At 42.4% G+C, this 20,806-nt stretch overlaps 1 protein-coding gene across 1 annotated transcript in view; it reads left to right on the forward strand.

Moving 5' to 3' along the window:
• Positions 1 to 3,560, forward strand: part of LOC117346245 (vomeronasal type-2 receptor 26-like) — a 40,362-nt gene extending 36,802 nt beyond the window's left edge. The window contains exon 5 of the mRNA XM_033915645.1: positions 2,665 to 3,560. Within this exon, the coding sequence (XP_033771536.1) occupies positions 2,665 to 3,560 (896 nt within the window). The remainder of the gene's footprint in view (positions 1 to 2,664) is intronic.
• Positions 3,561 to 20,806: the final 17,246 nt, after the last annotated feature.

Raw genomic sequence — 20,806 nt, forward strand, 5'->3', positions numbered from 1 at the left:
ACTCTACTGGGTGCCTATTAAATTTTGCATTGTCTTCAAGGTCTTGGTTATGACTTTTAAAGTTATCCATGGTACTTGACACAATTGAGGAAGCTTTACCAGACTCCTAGATCATTAAGATTAGAGGGAATGTTTCTGGCTGCACAGAGATTTAAAATTACTGTGACTGGGAAAGGTAGGTGGTGGAGTAGAGCCATAACTAACTCTTCTGAACACCAATGTTTAGGGATGTCATGGCCTCCCCCATTCTGATGCCTATGACTGGATACTCATTGCCATCAACGCTAGCAAATGAGCATAACTAGAGCTAATCATTACATCAAAGTTAATGTTTCTCTGTTTGGGCAAAACTCCTGCCAATGCTGTGACATTGTTCTCTGTGCAGACCCAAGTTGGTTAGGCAGGGAAGGGAATGGTTGGCAAGGCAGAGGAAAAGATGATGTTGACATGTGTATGAATCAGTAAGATGTATCCAGTTCCAGCTTGCTCCTCCAGGTCTGCACCCTAGCTCCAATAGTTTACCTCTGTAAAGTTATCTCTTCTAATTACCTACCACTGTAGCCTGCCACTCCTAACCCAGCTGGTTTTCTTCCCTCCCTTTTGCCTTATTCTCCTGATTCCTTCCACCTTGTCTTTGTCTGTGTATTGGTACCCGAAACTCCAACCTGTTTGCACATTGCCACTCTAACTGGCCCCATTTATGGTTGTCCCATCTCCAGAAGGACATAGTGCAACTAGAAAAGATTCCAAGAAGGGCAGCAAGGTGAGTAATAGTGGGATTCAAAAGAGATTTGAACAAGTGGAATTAGATTATAAAATCTAATTATTAAGGAATACATGTACATTGGAGAGCCATGTTCATCCCTGGAAATTAAATCTAGTAATTAGATCTATTTTTTGGGATCTGCAAGGTTCAATACACCTCAGTCTGGCTCAGGATGACTTTTCTAATGTTCTTATATACAGTAATTACTTCCATATCTTCAGGTATAAGTTTTTCTTTAAGCTCTCTGCAGACAGGGAAATACTCATTGAATGTAATTCATCTTGGGCTACTAATGATAAAGTATGAATTTTTAAAAAAATCAATACATGTGATAGAGTATATCCGTTATGCCTAGCTAAAATAAAAGTATGACATCTAAAGATTTATCATTAAAATATAGAAACACTGCACATTCTGGTCCAGACTAAGCTACAGTGAAAACTTATTCACAAATAAAGAGATACTGTCTAGAGAATGACACGGTGAAAAAATTGGTCCCCGTCACCGCCCCGTCCCCGTCTCACCATCCCCGTCACCGCCCCGTCCCCGTCTCACCATCCTCTTCACCGCCCCGTCACCGCCACTGCCACCCCATTCACCGCCCCGTCACCGCCACTGCAATCCCATTCACTTTTCTTTATTTACGTATAAAGGAAACATTCTTTAAAACTTTAAAACTTTAAAACTTAGTTAAATATTAGTTAATAACTATACAAAAACAAAACACGCAGAGAAAAAATTAATTAATATAAATTCTCAAAACTGACACATTTTGATCACTAAATTTAAAATAGTTATTTTTCATACAGTTTTTCAATCACTAATCTTCCACCACCCCTGGGGCTAGCAATGCAAAAACAAACACGACATGTACTTTAAATGCTGCCGTGATTAGCATAGTGACCGCGGCTACGGCTGCAAGTCTCCCCTCCCCCCAGCGATCACGGCAGGAGAGCACCCAACCCCTCCTGTAGACCCCCCCAACGGCCCTCCCGACAATCGCAGCAGAAGGGTACCCAACCCCTCCTGCCGGTCCTCCCAATGGCCTCCCCTAAGATCGCCGGCAGGAGGGTACCCAACCCCTCCTGCTGGACCCCCCCTCAACGAACCCTCCCACCCCGGAACCCCCTTAGTCTTACTTTCCAAGTTGGACCGGACGGCTCCTCACACGTATGGCCAGCAGGCTTGCCTCCGTCCAAATGAGGCGGGCCCGCCCCTACCCTGCCCAACCCACAGGATCATAGGGCCTGATTGGTCTAGGCACCTAAAGCCACTCCCGCTATAGGAGGGGCCTTAGGTGCTTGGGCCAATCAGGCCCTAGGATCCTGTGGGTTAGGCAGGGGAGGGGAGGGGCGGGCCCGCCTCATTTGGACAGAGGCAGGCCTGCTGGCCAGACGAGCGAGGAGCTGTCCGGTCCAACTTGGAAAGTAAGACTAAGGGTGGTGTTTCGGGATGGCGGGATTTGTTGGGGGAGGGACCGGCAGGAGGGGTTGGGCACCCTCCTATTGGCGATATAGGGGGCCGTTGGGGGTGCCGGCAGGAGGGGTTGGGCACCCTCCTACCAGTGAGGGCGATCGTCGGGGGGGGGCGGGTTCTATTGGCAGGAAGGGTTGATCTGACAAATGAGGAGCACGGTGAAAACACAGGTAAATTGCGGTTTCTAGAGGGGGGGACATTGGCCTGCGGGGACAAATCTATTCACCGTTTTTGCGGTCGGTGAAAGGATTTGTCCCCGCGTCTGCGGCGATTTGCTAATGAGGTCACCATAACCCGCAGCCAAACCGCAGCCACGCAGCGGTTCGCTGCGGGGATCGCTCCCCGTGTCATTCTCTAATACTGTCTTTATTGCCCGAAAACTAATACATGAAAGATACTGAGAAATTATTATTCCTTTTCAGATGCAGATATCTGTACGATCTGCCCAGAGGACCAATGGCCCAATCAAAAGAGAGATGCCTGTATCCCAAAAATAATAACCTTTTTGTCCTATAAAGACAATCTAGGGATAGCTTTGACTTTCACCAGCATTTTCTTCTTTCTGATCGCTGCTGCTATCTTGAGAATCTTTATTAATTACCGAGACACTCCCATAGTGAGAGCCAACAACCGAGATCTTAGTTACATTCTCCTTATCTCTCTCATGCTTTCTTTTCTCTGCTCCTTGTTATTCATTGGCCAACCTGAGAACATAACCTGCATTCTCAGACAGACTGCCTTTGGGATCATTTTTTCCATTACTCTTTCCTCTTTACTTGCAAAAACTATCACTGTGGTCATGGCCTTTCATGCCACAAAGCCTGGAAACACGTTCCGAAAATGGATGGGTTCCAGGGTCTCAGTTACTATAATCCTTTGCTGTTCCCTTATTCAAACTGTTCTGTGTCTTGCCTGGTTGTTCACTGCTCCACCATTTGCATATCTTAATATGATATCAGAAATTGGAATAATAATAATTGAATGTAACGAAGGGTCAGTAATTGCATTTTACTGTGTTCTGGGTTATCTGGGATTTCTGGCTGGTATCAGCTTCATCATAGCTTTCCTAGCAAGAAATCTACCTGACAGTTTCAATGAGGCCAAATACATCACCTTCAGCATGATGGTCTTCTGCAGCGTCTGGATCTCCTTCATCCCAACATACTTGAGCACCAAGGGCAAGAGCATGGTGGCAGTGGAGATATTTGCTATTCTGGCTTCCAGTGGAGGAATACTGGGCTGCATCTTTTTCCCAAAATGTTACATTATTCTGTTCAGGCCTGAAAAGAACAGCAAGAAGGACCTAAGAAAAATATAGGGACCCTTTTACTAAACTGCATTAAATGCTATCACAGACAACATGGAAAAAAGACTGAGAAAGTGCATTGGAGCTTTTTGAGGTAATTTTCCTGTAAGAATGTACTAATTGAAGGTAGAGGACCATGGGAAGGGAATGGACATTCCAATGTTAACCTGCTAGCTCATTAACCCCCTGAGAACCAGTGTTGTAATATTACAACATCACATTTAAGGCTACAAAATAAACCCTCCCCCATTTTTTTTCTTTTTAAAACTTCATGTACATTACTAATAGAACCTATTGTTCAGTTCTGCAACACCATTGGATGGTTGAATGTGTAAATAGGTCTGTTTATCTGGCCATGAAGTCATACAACCCTGTTGCCTGCTTTGGAGTATATCATCTTGTTGTTTTGGACGGGATACATCAGGACTAAAGTAAGTAAAAAGCTTGAAATATTTTTTTATGTGATCATTAATATGTGTAGATCATGCAGATTTTATGACATCATTGAATATACTGATTTTAAGAGATTTAGAGCTGGTTATTTCTATGTTGTAATTTTACAACAGTGGGTCAAAGTGATAGCAAGGTTTTGTCTGCACTTTAAGATGATCATATACAAACTGGATAATGTAAACTTAAAAAAGAAGTTAGCACTTCCCTAACAGGAGGTGTTAAGTGCTCCCACCTTAATTTTGGCAAGTCCTGAATACTAAAGATAAAATTAGAATGTGTCCTGAAAATAAAATACTAAACCTTAAATATGGTTCAGTACACAGGAAAATACTATCTGAAAACACACTTAAAACTCAGGGGTCATATTATTAAGGTGAACTAAATACTGCAATGCACACTCTATTCTTATAGGAAACAGAAACATAGAAACAAGATGGCAGATAAAAGGCCAAATGGCCCATCCAGTCTGCCATCCGCAGAAACCATTATTTATTACTCTCTCTATGTGATCCTACATACCTATCCCACGCTTTCTTGAATTCAGACACAGTCTCTGTCTCCACCACCTTTTCCAGGAGACTGTTCTACACATCTATCACCTTTCTGTAAAAAAAGATTACTTTACAGATTACTTTAAAAGATTACTTTAAAGATTACTTTACTTTAAAAAAAGATTACCTTAGATTACTCTTGAGCCTTAGATTAGTCTTCCTTTCAAATGAAAGAGACTGGACTCATGTGCATTTATATCACATAGGTATTTAAACTTCTTTATCATTGCTCCCCTCTCTCACTTTTCCTCCAAAGTATAGAGATTTAGAACCTTAAATCTGTCCCCATATGCCCCATCATGAAGACCACACACCATTTTAGTAGCCTTTCTCTGGACCGACTGCATCCGTTTGATATCTTTTTGAAGGTGCGGCCTCTAGAATTGTATACAATATTCTAATTTAGGTCTAACCAAAGTCATATACTGGGGCATCAATACCCCCTTTTTCCTATTGGCCATACCTCTCCCTGTTGGAGTCTCCATCAAAATTCACTCAAGCCCATCTAACTATCTCAACCATCGGAGCCCTCCCCAGCCCATCCTCAACTGAATGTCCATATACAGAACATAGACTGTGCAAGTCTGCACAGTACAGGCATTAGTTTCTTTAATATTTATACATTATTTTCTGATTAGAGATCCATTGTGTTCACCACATACTTGTTTGAATTCTTTCACTGTTTTCTTCTCCACCACCTTCCTCAGAAGCACATTCCATGCATCAACCTAACTACAGTACCAGGGTCTGTATAAGAATGTGCACAAATGTTGTAGAGCACATTTTAGAGGTGGGATATGTATGGGTGTGAGCTCCATGTGTAGCTTATATGCATGTCTCTGGCATCAATGTGAAAGCATTCCAATTATCTCTCTGGCTGGCTTAAAGGCTTGCTCCTAAATCCATGCACATTAGAGAATGACACGGTGACAAAATTCATCACAGTTCCTGTCCCCGCGGGAAATAATTCCATGTCATTTTCTAGTGTCTATTTCAACCTCAGTCCTTCTACACCAGCATTCTTCAAAGCAAAGCTTGTGGGTCAGTGGTTGTGGCCATTCATACTCTGATTCTTCCCTCTCTCTTTAAAGAATGACATGAAGATGGTTTCCCGCGGTTATCCGCGGGGACGGAAACGGTGATGAATTTTGTCACCGTGTCATTCTCTAATGTAAAGTATATACCCAATTAAGCAAATATTGTATGTATTTTACTTTATAGAAAAAGCACCCATTAAATGCCTTTGATGTACCTAATTCTACATAACCCTTTATAGAAATGTTCTCCAAATGATAGGGTGAGATATGGTATCCAGTTTACCAAGACTTTTTATTTGGCAAGAAACAAAAGAGATTATATTCATTTTGTCATACAATTCATTTTAAAATAAAATTAAAGTAGGAAAATTTGTTGATATTTCATATTTTATTTCCAAGCTAACGGGTCCTTTTACTAAAGTGCGGTAGCCAATATAGCACACGCTGACTGATTAAGCATGCACTAAATGTTAACGTGTCCATTATATCCATCATCCAGATACAGCCAAATGTGTCTTCCAGGTTATCGGAAATTAATCCATTTAGAACAGGTTTCTTGCTGTTATGAATGTATTATTTCCTGTCCAGAGGGAAAACTCTCCAACCAAACTGGTGAGTGAAATCATGGCATATAGTATGCATGTGGCTGTCAGTTATTCACTCTGGAGCCAACCCCCAGGTAATACTCCTACATCCCAATCCCAATTATAGATACCTAACACGTGATGCATATAGAGAGTTACAAGTATAAAATAATGGCTTCTGAGATAGGGTCATTGTTGAAGAAAAAGATCTTGAAGTCATTTTAGTCAATATGGTAAAATTTGCAATTCAGTGTGTCATAGGTACTAAAAAACAACTAATGATAGAGATTATGGAAAAAGAGATGGTGAACTAAGCTTAGAATATCAGTATACCTTTTTGTAGACCCATGGTGGTTCCCCAGAAACAATACAGTTGACACCAAGGCACCCCCACAGTTCTTCTACTTTCTCTTTACTTTTCCATACATTTGTTACCCCTTGACAGCTGTCTGAAGTCATTTATCATTTGAGATTCACAACTATAGATAGACAAAGTTATAGAGGGTTATTATAGCCGCAGTATTGAAACTCTTAACAATGACAATAATGTGATTATTTAGTAGAGTAAAGCCTATGCTGTCAGGTTATGACATCCATGTGATGGTTCAAACTATAGGAATACAAAAACTAGATTACTGTAATGCACTTTATTTAGGCATTTTGTTGACATGGTGCAGAACCTTGCAAGTCATTCAAAATGTGGCTGCAAGGTTGATATAAGGTGGAAGTAGGTTTGAACAGGTTACACCAAGTTTGAGAAAATTCTACTGGTTGCCTTTTAAATTTTGCATTGTCTTCAAGGTCATGGTTATGACTTTTAAAGTTATCCATGGTACTTGACACAATTGAGGAAGCTTTACCAGCCTCCTAGATCATTAAGATTAGAGGGAATGTTTCTATTATCAACAGATGAATTAACAAAAGTACATTATGCTAATATAAGAGCATCTATAATATCAGTTGCAGGTGCATTATTATGGAATAAGTTGATAGGACAGTTGAAGCTGCTTTCTGATATTCCAAAATTTAAGAAATTGCTGAAAACAAATTTGTTTGTGGAGGCAGTCTCTTGATTGAATTATGTTTTTTGAATGTAAATGCTTTAGATGTGTTTATCTATTTATCTGTGTTAATTACAAGTTGATTATGTTTATTTTTTTATATAAACTTCTTAGGTTTAAGTGAGTTAGAATTTTTTTAAAATAAATAAATAAAAGACAAACAATTCATGCAATACAATGTACAATCCATGCATCAGTATCCTTTACAGGGGGCTAGTTTTACAGACATGGAGCCCAATCCTTCATACCAGCAGATATTTAAGAAGTACCTTTTGCTTCACCAATATACATGGACCATGGAGGATCTGTTATGTCCTCTTCACTATGGGAATGGTTGTAAAAGAACTTTTGACCCTACTTGGATCTTCCAGTAATTCTATTTGCTCTTGCAGTCCTTTCCATAAAAGTCTGGGGTCAGCCATCATTGTTTTGTCCTCATTGCATTGAGCCCTGGCTCATCTATAAATGATAGAGAGCAGACATAGGCAGTGGAATGCTTTTTTGATTGGGGGGGCCCAAATTCTACCCTAACTCTACCAGGATCCTGCAGCATGACCTCGCTCTCCAAATCCCCCACCTACCTTCCCCGGTTACTATAATTTAAAATCTTTAGGCAACCTCCACAGAGCATCAGTGAGAAGACCTGCTCCAGAAATCTTCATTCTGAAGTGACTTCCTGTTCCTGTGTAGGCCAGATGCTGCACTTTACAATGGCTGCACAGAGATTTAAAATTACAGTGACTGGGAAAGGTAGGTGGGGGAGTAGAGCCATAACTGACTCTTCTGCCCACCAATGTTTAGGGATGCCGTGGCCCCTGTGGCCTCCCCCCATTCTGATGCCTATGACTGGATACTCATTGCCATCAATGCTAGCAAATAAGCATAACTAGAGCTCATCATTACATCAAAGTTAATGTTTCTCTGTTTCGGCAAATCTCTTGCCAATGCTGTGACATTGTTCTCTGTGCAGACCCAAGTTGGTTAGGCAGGGCAGAGGAAAATAATGATGTTGACATGTATATGAATCAGTAAGCTATACCCAATTCTAGCCTGCCCCTCCAGTTCTTCACCCTAGCTCCAATAGTTCACCTCTATAAAGTTATTTCTTCTAATTACCCACCACTGGAGCATGCCTCTCTTTAACCCAACTGTTTTTCTCTCCCTCCCTTTTGCCTTATTCTCCTGATTCCTTCCACCTTGGCTTTGTCTGTGTATTGGTACCCGGAACTACAACCTGTTTGTACGTTGCCACTCTAACTGACCCTATTTATGGTTGTCCCATTTCCAAAAGGACATAGTGCAACTAAAAAAGATTCCAAGAAGGGCAGCAAGGTGACTAAATAGTGGGATTCAAAAGAGAATTAGATTATAAAGTCTAATTATTAAGGTATATGAATACATTGGAGAGCTATGTTCATCCCTGGAAATTAAATCTAGTAATTAGACCTATGTTTTGGGATCTTCAAGGTTCAATACACCTCAGTCTGGCTCAGGATGACTTTTCTTATGTTCTTATATGCAGTACTTATTTCCATATCTTCAGGTATAAGTTTTTCTTTAAGCTTTCTGCAGAAAGGGAAATACTCATTGGATGTAACTCATCTTGGGCTACTAATGATAAAGTATGATTTAAAAAAATCAGTATATATATACAATATACCAGTTACGCCTACCTAAAATAAAAGTATTACATCTAAATTCCGGAACTTGGAGGCTGGATGGTGGCTGGCTGACAGTTGAGCTCCCTCCTTTTAAACAACACTTCTTTATCTATTTATCTATTTATCAAGCGGGGGACCCAAATTTAAAAATCTAAAGCGCCAACGACGCACAGCCTTTACAGGACCCCCTCTAGCCACCAGCAGGAGTTCCTGGGGAGAGTTGAGCGTGGAAGCCCTTGCTCCGCCCCTCTCCCTGACCAGCGGGGGACCCGAATATAAGAAATCTAAAGCGCCAACGGCGCACAGCCTTTACCAAACCCCCTCCAGCCACCAGCAGGAGTTCCTGAGGAGAGTTGCTCCACCCCGAAGCCAGAGACTCTCATCGCTCTCCTCAGAAGCAGCTCCCTGCCTTCGGGACTACTCCTCTCTTCGGCCCGGTGACTTCGGGTAGCGTGGGAGCTCTGCTCCGCCCGAATTCCCCTGCTGGCCTGAGTTTTCTTCGAGAATAGCACCTCTGCCATCGGGTGCTGCTCCTCACTCCAACCGCCACTTCGGGCCGTGTGGGAGCCGTGCTCCGCCCCGAAGCCCAGAGACTCTCATCGCTCTCCTCAGAAGCAGCTCCCTGCCTTCCGGGCTGCTCCTCTCTTCGGCCCGGTGACTTCGGGCAGCATGGGAGCCCTGCTCCGCCCGAATTCCCCTGCTGGACCGAGTTTTCTTCGAGAATAGCACCTCTGCCATCGGGTGCTGCTCCTCACTCCAACCGCCACTTCGGGCCGCATGGGAGCCGTTGCTCCGCCCGAAGTCCAGAGACTCTCATCGCTCTCCTTAGAAGCAGCTCCCTGCCTTCGGGGTTACTCCTCTCTTTGCCCGGTGACTTCGGGCAGCGTGGGAGCCCTGCTCCGCCCCCGAATTCCTTCACTCTGGCCTCTTTTTCCTCCTTCTCTACTCCCTCACAAACACTTCCCACTCCCAAAACCTCTTCCCAAACTCTCCCGATGCTACATTCCCCAACAATATCTGTCCTGGGCTCAGAATTCCCATGCTAGTATCCTCCAGACCCCATCATTTCAAAAAACACCGATGTGCTAACCTCTCCACCCTAAAACCTGTTCCCCCAGCAAACCTGCCCATCCTTACCTCTGACTCTCTCACCCCAGTCTCTACTCTCTATTGTAATGCCAGGTCCGTCAGAAATAAGACCCAAATAGTAAAAGATTTACTTGAGGATGTTGATCCGGGTTTTTTGTGCATCACTGAAACATGGATTGAAAAAGATGACTTACTCACACAAAATGAACTCTGTCCCCCAGGCTACCACGGTCTTTTCTCTCCTAGATTAAATCGAAAAGGAGGAGGTCTAGCCCTTCTCTACAAATCATTCTTTAATGTTGAGCTCTTAGAAAAGGGTAGTCACCCCTCCCTGGAATTCATGCTTGCCTCAATAAACAACGAACTTCGCCCCCACCCATTAGGCATCCTGCTACTTTACCGCCCACCCAACCCCTGGAATAAATCCTCTGACTTTGTTCTTGAGAACATAACAAAGGCCTATCTAAAATTCCAAAGACTGCTGATCATAGGTGACATAAACCTTCACCTAGACAACAACACCAACAATGACTCAACTGAGTTCAAAGACTTCCTCACCTCCTTAGGCTTCACTGCTTCCCCGCCCAACTCTACCCATGAAAAGGGGCACTCCATTGACATCATTAGCTTTCTTGACCTGACTGAGCATAAAACTTCCACAGATATGACCCGTTGGGAACATGTCCCCTGGTCGGATCACCTCCTAGGCTCTTTCTGCCTCCCTGTCTTCATGTCAGCCCTTGATACCCCAACCCGTGCCACAAACTCCATCACCTACCGCAAAAAGATCTCAAATGAACTATTCTGGTCCCAGTTTCTCAACAAACTCCCTCCCCTTCCCACTCACTCGAACCCTGACTCAATCTGGCACAACTGGGTGACTCTTTCCGAATCCACATACTGTGTCCTTGCCCCTCTAACCAGTAAAACCATCTCCTATTCTCACAAGGCTCCCTGGTACCTCCATTACCACAGAGAATTAAAACAGAAATGGGCCCTGGAACGGAGATGGAAAAAATCAAAATCCCCCCTAGATAAGCAATCCTGGAGAGTAAACATCAAATCCTACAACTCCGTACTAAAAAAAGCTAGGAAGAATTACTATGGAGACAAAATCTCCAGGTCAAAAAACCAAAACATCTGGCAGAACCTAACTTCTAAAAATGACTCCGCCCCCTCCCCCCTCCCATCTCCAAATGACCTAGCCAAATTTTTCAACGAGAAGATCACTACCATAAAGAGCTCGTTTCCCTCAGCTATCTCCTACAACTCTCTCCCCCCGAAAGACTCCGACGCTATCCCTGCCGACAGATCATGGACTACATTCGAACTTGTATCTGAGACCCTGATCTCTAAACTTTGCCTCAAACTTAAATCCTGCAAGTGCATCCTAGATCCCTTCCCATCCCACCTTTACGAAAAAATCCCTACACAGGCCATCTCTTCCCTTACTAACCTCATAAACAAAGTCTTACTATCGGGCCTGTTCTCCACCGAAATGGGACACATTGCCTTATCCCCTCTTCTGAAAAAACCCGATCTTGACCCTTCCTCACCATCGAACTATCGCCCCATAGCAAACATCCCTCTTTTAACAAAACTTCTAGAGACCATAGTCGCCACTCAGCTCTCCTCTTACCTAGAGAGATTCTCCATTCTCCAACACTACCAATAAGGATTTAGGCCCAATTTCAGCACCGAGTCCCTCCTAGTTTCCCTAATCTCAAAGGTGCAACAACTACACGCCCAAAACAAATTTGCTGTTCTCCTACAGTTTGATCTCTCTGCGGCTTTCGACGTCGTGCATCACGACATACTAATCTACCAACTTTCCGAGATTGGGATAGACTCTTCTGTCCTAAAGTGGTTTTCAAACTTCCTTCGCGATCGTTCCTACATTGTCAACACAAACAGTTCCAAATCCGCTTCATGGACTCCATCCTGTATTGTTCCACAGGGCTCTCCCCTATCCCTTATTCTCTTCAACATATATATGACCTCCCTGAAGCTCCTTAAACTATCCCCCCTTGAAACAATTTACACATATGCAGACGATATCCTCATCCTCCTGGAAACAGATCCAAACCTTACAAACCTCCAAGAGAACATCACATCATGCATAATGAGACTTCATGCCTGGTCCCTCTCAGTACAGATGAAATTAAGTGAATCAAAAACAAAATTACTCTGGCTCGGCCCAAAATTAGCCCACCTGCCCGCCCTCTTCACCCTACCCACAGGCCCTGCTTTACACCTTGAGTTCTCAAGCAAGGTCCTTGGCATCACTATCGACTCCTCCCTTTCCCTCAACGATCACCTGAATTCCCTGGCAAAATCTTGTTTTTTCAGCCTCCACATGCTGAGGAAAGTTAGATCCTATTTTCACCAAAAGCATTTCACCGTCCTTGTACAATCCATCATCCTATCCAAACTCGATTATTGTAACGCCATCTACTTAGGCCTAACGAAAAAAGTCTTCGCAGACTCCAGCTTATCCAGAACACTGCGGCTAAGCTGATTTTTGCTAAACGCAAATATGACCACGTCTCCCCTCTACTTACCAATCTTCACTGGCTCCCAGTACTTTCCAGAATTCATTTCAAATGCCTGCCTGGCTTTCAAGATCATTCACGGCATCCTTTCGCCCCTAATCCCTCTATTCTTCCTCGCCCCGACACCAACTACCACCAGATCTGCCCACAGACATAAACTATCCTTCCCCTCTCTACACGGCATTCTCTAAACAGGTAAACTGGGTAGATCCCTCCTCTCCAAAATCACCGGCCTCTGGAACGACCTCACTGTCCCGCTGCGGAACCTGGACTCCCTCCAACTATTCCGAAAACAACTGAAAACCTGGCTTTTCTCTAGCATATAATAATCTCTTCTCCTGATTACATCCCCTCTTTTTATGCTTTGTAAACTCTTTCTTTTCTCTCTTCCCATATTTTCTTTAAACTCTGTAAACCGTGTCGAGCTCCACTTCATTGGAGAAGATGCGGTATATAAACCTAAGGCTTAGTTTAGTTTAGTTTAGTTTAAAGATTTATCATTAAAATATAGAAACACTGCACATTCTGGTCCATACTAAGCTACAGTGAAAACTTATTCACAAATAAAGATATACTTTCTTTATTACCTGAAAACTGTCACTGTGGTAATGGCCTTTCATGCCACCAAGCCTGGAAACAAGCTCCAGAAATGGATGGGTTCCAGGGTCTTAGTTACTATAGTCATTTGCTGTTCTCTTATTCAAACTGTTCTGTGTCTTGCCTGGTTATTCACTACTCTACTATTTTCATATCTTAATATGATATCAGAAATTGGAATAATAATAATTGAATGTAATGAAGGGTCAGTAATTGCATTTTACTGTGTTCTGGGTTATCTAGGATTTCTGGCTAGTATCAGCTTCATCATAGCTTTCCTGTGCTATTTGGCACTATGATGAGAGCTTAAAGCCAAATATCATCTCATGATAATAAACTTCTATTTATTATGACAAGGGTTGACATTCAGCTTATTTTAAGGAATTGGAAAAACTGGGATAGACTGAACTATACCTTTTGGTGTCATATTTTTAAGATGGAATGAAGTATGGCTATACATCAGGGACATTATAAGAATTTTCAGAAGTTTTGGGAGCCATTGACAAAATTTTTCAAAGAATGATTAGTGATTATGCCCTTTGGTCATATACGTCAAGGGTGGATGGGTTGGAATGTATTTTTCAATTTCTCAATTTGAGTATAATTTTTGTATACAATTTGAGGGGGAGGAGATATATCTATTTGTCATAAATTATAATTGTAAATGTATTAAAGTGCTTTTATAGAGTTATATAATTGTATTATATCCTGCACTTAATCATGGCTTTAAAATGAATAAAGAAATAAAATAAAAAAAATCTATCTGACAGTTTCAATGAGGCCAAGTACATCAGCTTCATCATGTTGGTCTTCTGTAGCATCTGGATCTCCTTCATCCCAACATACTTGAGCATCAAGGGCAAGTACATGGTGGCAGTGGAGATATTTGCTATTCTGGCCTCCACTGTTGGTATACTGGGCTGTATCTTTCTTCCTAAATGTTACATTATTTTGATGAGAAACAACAGAAAGTAAATTTAAAAAAATGTAATGACTTAAAGGCCTAGATATACCAGTAGCAACATTTTCTTATAAAGGAAAAACAATATACCCTATTAACAAAAAAAAACAAATCAAAAAAAGATTTGAGTATTGTGCTACTGTTACAATGAATTTCATATATATTCACATGATTAAACAACTATTTCTCATCAATCAGAAGAACAGAAGAAAGGTTGGAGGAGTAGCCTAATGATTAGATCACATGTCTGACCATCTGGGCAACCTGGTTGAAATCCTGTAGCTGCTCTTAGGAGACGTCACTTGGGATCAATACTTTAACTTTGCGCATTCATGAGGGAAGCCAATGGTGCACACAGAGTATCAATTCTATAACGGCACCTAATCAAATCTAATGAAAACATTTCTATTCCACGTTACCAAATTAGCTGAAGACAGATTACAATAAGAAAAAAATCCAGGAACATATTTGACCAAGAACTATATAGTTATATAAATCTTCATGACTGTAATCAAAAAATCTTATCTACTGTATTCTTCACTCCATAAGACACACCTGACCATAGGACGCACCCTAAATTTAGAGGAGGAAAACAAGGAAAAAACATTATGAACCAAATCTCCCTGCCAGACTCTGCACCCAACTCCACACTTCTTGCCAGGCTCTGCATCTTGTCCCCCTCCCTGCCAAAATCTATACCCTGTCCCCCCCTCTGGTGGTCTAGTGGTAGATCAGGACAGGGCACAGGGCAGGTAGGCCTAGTTACAGACAGGCAGGCAAGCCTCATACCCCCCACATACCCCCAGTACCTTAATTCATCCCCCATATACCCCAGTACCTTTTTTAATCATCCCAAGTACCTTTAATCATATGCCTTTGTACCTTTTTTTATCATACCCCCTTTGTACTTTTTTTATCATAGCCCCCTTGTACCTTTTTAATCATACCCCCATTTGTACCTTTTTTATCATACCCCCTCCCTTGTACCTTTTTTTTAAAAAACTAAAACAAACGGTACCTTTTAAAATTTTTCCCTCCCTCCACGGCAGCAAATCAGGAGCCAGGAGGTCAGGCACGAGCTTTCTGTGTTCCCTCCTGACCCCGCACCATTTTCTGAATGGCTGCCAACAGTTCTTGCAAGTCCCACGAGAACTGCTGCCAGCCATTCAGAAAGCAGCGTGGGCCCAAGCTGGAGCATATAAAGCTTGGGCCTGACCGCTGTGCTCTTGACTCATGAGCCGTGGAGGGAGCTGATGGACCACCAGGCTTGAAAAAGGTATGTGGCAGTGGCAGCGGTGGTGGCGACAACAGTGGGGGATTTGTTTTAAAAAAGTGTGCAGGTGCGGCGATGGGAGGTTACAGCAAGAGGGGATTGCAATTGTACGGGGAAGCGTGGGGTGGTGTTTAAATATCTGGTGCGGCTGAAAGGTGGTGCGGCTATGGGGGGAGTGTTGCAATTGTACGGGGGGTGCTGCGGGCAGTGTTTAAAAAGCTGGTTCGGGTGAAAGGTAGTGCAGCCATGGGAAGGGATTACAATTGTACAGGGGGAGGGAACAGCGGATGATGTTTAAAAAGCTGTGTGTGGGGGTTTGCAGCCATGAGGGGAGATTTAAATTTTTCACCTTCGTTTAATAAGATGCACTGAGATTTCCCCATACTTTTGGGTGGGAAAAAGTGCATCTTATGAAGTGAAAAATACGGTACTTATTCACTGAGCAGAGTACAAAAAGGTAACTTTTGACTACCCTCTTAAAAGTGTGGTAACATTTAGGGCTCAACTGGCCCATGTGCCTAAGGCCCCACTCACAGGAGGGGCCTAAGACAACTGGGCCAATTCCGGTTGGCCCAGGCGCCTCAAGCCCCATCTGTGGGCGGGGTTTGAGCCGCCTGGGCCAATCAGGCCCTATGGCCAGCCATTCCAGAGATGGCTGGCCTGTCGGATGGATGGGCTTGGCATCCGTCCGTCCGACCAACAATTTTTAAGGTACGGGGAGGGAGGTGGGGGGGTCGGCGGGGGGTTCACAGGTCAGTGGGGGGATCAGTCCTTCCTATGTATTCAGGAATAATTGATTCTTCTTGTGTTGGTTGTTAAAAAATTATATTTTACCTTGGCAGGGTGCAACTCACTAATTTAATGCTTGAGCTGAAGGCCACAACAAAGCCCCTTGGAAGATCATAGCAATTTCTTCCAAAAGTTCCAATATCCTCTTCAATTTTAAAAATGTCACTCAATAAGTGTCACAAATATGAGAGAAGAGGAAAACTATTTTCTTAACCACAAGAAAGAGCATGATAAGCTCATTGAAACAGCACTCTGTAAAGTCTAAAACCTGGAATTCAATTTTGTAGAGAAGATATGTTGTTATGGTTGAGTGCTATGCTGTTTATCATCTTGTAATGCTTTTTGAGTAAGGATATTGTTGTCTTGTGATTGGGTTGCTTAATTTTTTTAAATAAACTCACCTCTGTTGTCTCTGGACTAAATTTTTTACCTTCAGAGGTGTAAGTATGATTGAGGTAATAAGTGAGGAACTTCTCAGAGAGAGTATCCTCTATAAGTTAAACCATTGAGGAGCTGTTGAGTCACAGAGGGACATTAATTACTTTGACCTAATGCAAAGCTCACTACAAAAAAAAAACAATTAGACAACAAAATACAGAACCTAGTAAACAGAGAGAGATTGGAAACCTTTTCCCAAAGAAGGGTTACTTGTGTTTTACCCAAACCATAACTATGACTGAAGTACTTAAACAATTGATAGATTTAGAAAGACATGGTAGAGGTTTCTATCATGGACTGGTGATGTAAATGTGGCAATGCTCATAGAACTCCTATGAGCATCTGATTTACATCATTGGCCTGCTGCAGAAACCTCCACCATGACTTTATAAAAGAAGCCCAAATGTTATATAATATGGAGATTATTCTACAACTGGATGTCTCAAGTTTGGTGCTTGAGCAGGCTCAGTAGGTACCTATTTAACAATGACATCTAAAATCATCTAAAATTTAGGTGTAACCTATTTATGCCAGGGGTTTCATAGCCAAAAACTAGTGTCTTAGTCTAAAACAGATGTCTACAGAACAAAGACACCCTTGATCTTCTTCTGAGCATGCCTACTTTCCTTAGCAGAGTTTTGGGCAGATTGTGTTATAGAATAATAGCATCCCAACTTTGCTAGACTTCATTCAACTGCAATTAGAGCTTTATGTTCACTGGTCCTCAGCGGGCCACCACGCACTCAAATATTTTCATTGTGCTGGGCTTTACGCTCCCACTTGTCATTGGAACCAGCATACATTTTCAATTTTTTAAATATTTTTAAATAATTAGGTATGAAATACTAAAAGTACTTAGCTTTTAGTAAGACGCTGTGCAGGGGGGGGATTTTTTTCTTTACACCGACATGTTTCGCCCATGTGAATCGATGGGCTTTATCAAGGTCCCCTCTTAATAACATTCAGCCACCATTGCGTCAAAACCTTTTGACCCCCCCCCTGCACAGCGTCTTACTAAAAGCTAAGTACTTTTAGTATTTCATACTTAATTATTTAAAAATATTTTTAAAATTGAAAATGTATGCTGGTTCCAATGACGAGTGGGAACGTAAAGCCCAGCACAATGAAAATATTTGAGTGCGTGCTGGCCCGCTGAGGACCAGTAAACATAAAGCTCTAATTGCAGTTGAATGAAGTCTAGCAAAGCTGCGAGATAACTTCTCTCAGTTGAGTTTGGAATATATGATAGTGTCTTCATTCGAATATATCTTATTACAATAGTGCTGATGTTTACATAGAATAATAGTATAACATGGTATCAGCACACCTAACATTTAGTTGATCACAATTACACTAGCGATCTACCTAATGGTAGTGCAGGTACCAATATGTGGAAGAGAGGCTCATAAAACTTACTGCATTATGAAAGTTACATGCATTAGTCCTTCCCATAATTAACCCCCATGAAGAAGCCATTCTCTTAGTAGAATGTGCCTTAACTAAAATGGGACAGTGTTTCCTAGATAAAACATAGTCAGGTTTCCTAGACAAAACATATGGATCCATCTTGAAATCATGGCTCTGGAAGAGGGCATGCCTCACTTGACAGAATGAGGCAGCACAGATGATCAGAGAGACCAAATTCATTAATGACCTTCAGGGAATGCAGAAGAACTCTGGGTACATCCAACGTCCTCAAAATGTGATCCTATTTCTTCAAACCAGTTGGCTTAAAATCAGGTGAACACACTTCCTGATTCACTTGAAAGCTGAAACCACCTTCAACAAGAAAGAAAGAACTGTGCACAATGAAATACCAGTCTCCGAGACACAGAGAAAGGGCTCTTGACAAGAAAGAGCCTGGAGTTTAGAGACACATCTTGCTGAATTAACAGCAATCAGAAAAACAGGCTTGAGGATCACGTTCAAGAGGGAAACATCCTCAAGAGGCTCAAGGATAGCCTTAGTAAGACTAGATAGCACCAGGTAAGAGCCTATGAAGGGAAAGGTGGTTTGAATGGTAGTCTATTGTGAAGACCCCATTTTAGAAATCTAGAAACATCAGAACTAACCGAAAAGGAGGAGGCCTGGCTATGCTCTACAAATCATTCTTTGATGTTCAGCTCCTTGAAAAGGGCAGCCATACTTCTCTAGAATTCATGTTAGCTTCAGTCAATGATAAATTTCACCCCTACCCATTAGGTATTTTGTTACTATACTGACCACCAACCCTGTGGAACAAATCCTCTGAACTCGTTCTCAAGACCATAACAAGGGCTTTCTTAAAATTCCAGAAACTATTGATCATTGGCGATATCAATCTCCACCTAGATGATAACACCAGCAAGGATGCAACTGAATTCAACAACTTCCTCACCTCCCTAGGTTTCACCATTCTTATGCCCGCCCCTACCCATGAAAAGGGGCATACAGTTTCCTCGACCTGACCGAGCACAAAACTTCTGCTGAGGAGGCTCGTTGGGAACATGTCCCATGGTCCGATCACCTTCTAGGCTCTTTCTGCCTTCCCATTTTCATGTCTCGCCTTGGCACTCCACCCCGGGCCACAAATTCTATTAACTACTGCAAAAAAATCACAAGCGAACTGTTCTGTACCCAATTTCTCAACCAACTTCCCTCTTTTCCTAAACCTGTTGACCCAGAATCCAACTGGCACAACTGGGTAATCCTTTCTGGGACCACCTACTGTGCTCTTGCCCCTTTATCTACTAAACCTATCTCCTACTCCCTCAAGGCTCACTGGTATCTTCCATTCCACAGGGAATTGAAGCAGAAATGTCGAGCTCTGGAGCGTAAATGGAAAAAAATCGAAATCCCCTTCAGACAGACAGTCCTGGAGAGACAATATCAAGTTCTATAACACAGTATTAAAAAAGCAAGGAAGAATTTCTATGGTGATACAATTTCCAGATCTAAAAACCAAAGTAGTACACTGTTCAACATCTGGCGCAACTTAACTTCAAAAAATGACTCCACCTTTCCCCCCTCCTCCCCATTCGTAGACAACCTAGCTAAATTTTTCAACAAAAAGATCACTATCATAAGGAGCTCCTTCCCCCCAGTGGTCTCTTACAATTCTCTGTCCCCCAATGACTCTAACCCTATCCCTGCATATAGATCCTGGACTGCCTTTGAACTTGTATCCGAACCCCAGATCTCTAAACTTTGTTCAAACTAAAATCCTGTAAATGCGTCCTGGATCCTTTCCCTTCCTATCTTTATGAGAACATTCCTGCGTAGGCCATCTCCTCCCTTACCAGACTTATAAACTCTGCTTTATTTTCAGGCCTGTTCTCCACAGAAATGGGACATATTGCCTTGTCCCCACTACTGAAAAAAGCGGAACTTGACCCTTCCTTACCATCTAACTACCGCCCAATAGCAAATATCCCTCTCCTGACTAAAATGTTAGAGGCCATCATCTCTACCCAGCTCTCATCTTACGTAGAGAGATTCTTCATTCTCCTACCCTACCAATATGGCTTCAGACCCAGCTTCAGCACCGAATACCTCCTAGTCTCCTTAATTTCAAAGGTGCAACAATTACATTCTCGTAACAAGTTCACTGTCCTATCGCAATTCGATCTCTCTGCAGCTTTCGATGTCATCCACCACGATATTCTACTGTATCAACTTTCCGAGATAGGCATTGACTCCACCGTGCTAAAGTGGTTTTTGAACTTCCTACACTGTCAACACAAATGGCACTATATCCATTCCTTGGAAACCATCTTGCGGAGTCTCGCAGGGATCACCCTTATCCCCTATTCTCTTTAACATCTATATGTCTTCCCTGAAACTCTTCCAACTATCTCCCATTGAATCAATCTACACATACGCTGATGACATCCTCGTCTTTCTCGAGACAGACCAGAACTTCACCAACCTCCATGAGAACATTACAGATTGCATAAGGAGACTCACTCCTGGTCCCTCTCGGTACAGATGAAACTGAACGAATCTCAAATAAAACTACTCTGGCTTGGCCCAAAATTAGAACACCTACCAACCCTCTTCTCACTGCTCTCTGGCACTACACTGTAGCTTGAGTTCTGAAGCAAGGTCCTAGACATCATTATCAATTCTTCCCTCTCCTTCAATGGCAACTCCATGGCAACTCCATGGCAAAATCATGCTTTTTTAGCCTCCACATGCTGAGGAAAGTAAGGTCCTACTTCCGCCAACATTTTG

This window comes from Geotrypetes seraphini, chromosome 12, assembly GCF_902459505.1.
Source record: "Geotrypetes seraphini chromosome 12, aGeoSer1.1, whole genome shotgun sequence".
NCBI classification, from domain to species: domain Eukaryota; kingdom Metazoa; phylum Chordata; class Amphibia; order Gymnophiona; family Dermophiidae; genus Geotrypetes; species Geotrypetes seraphini.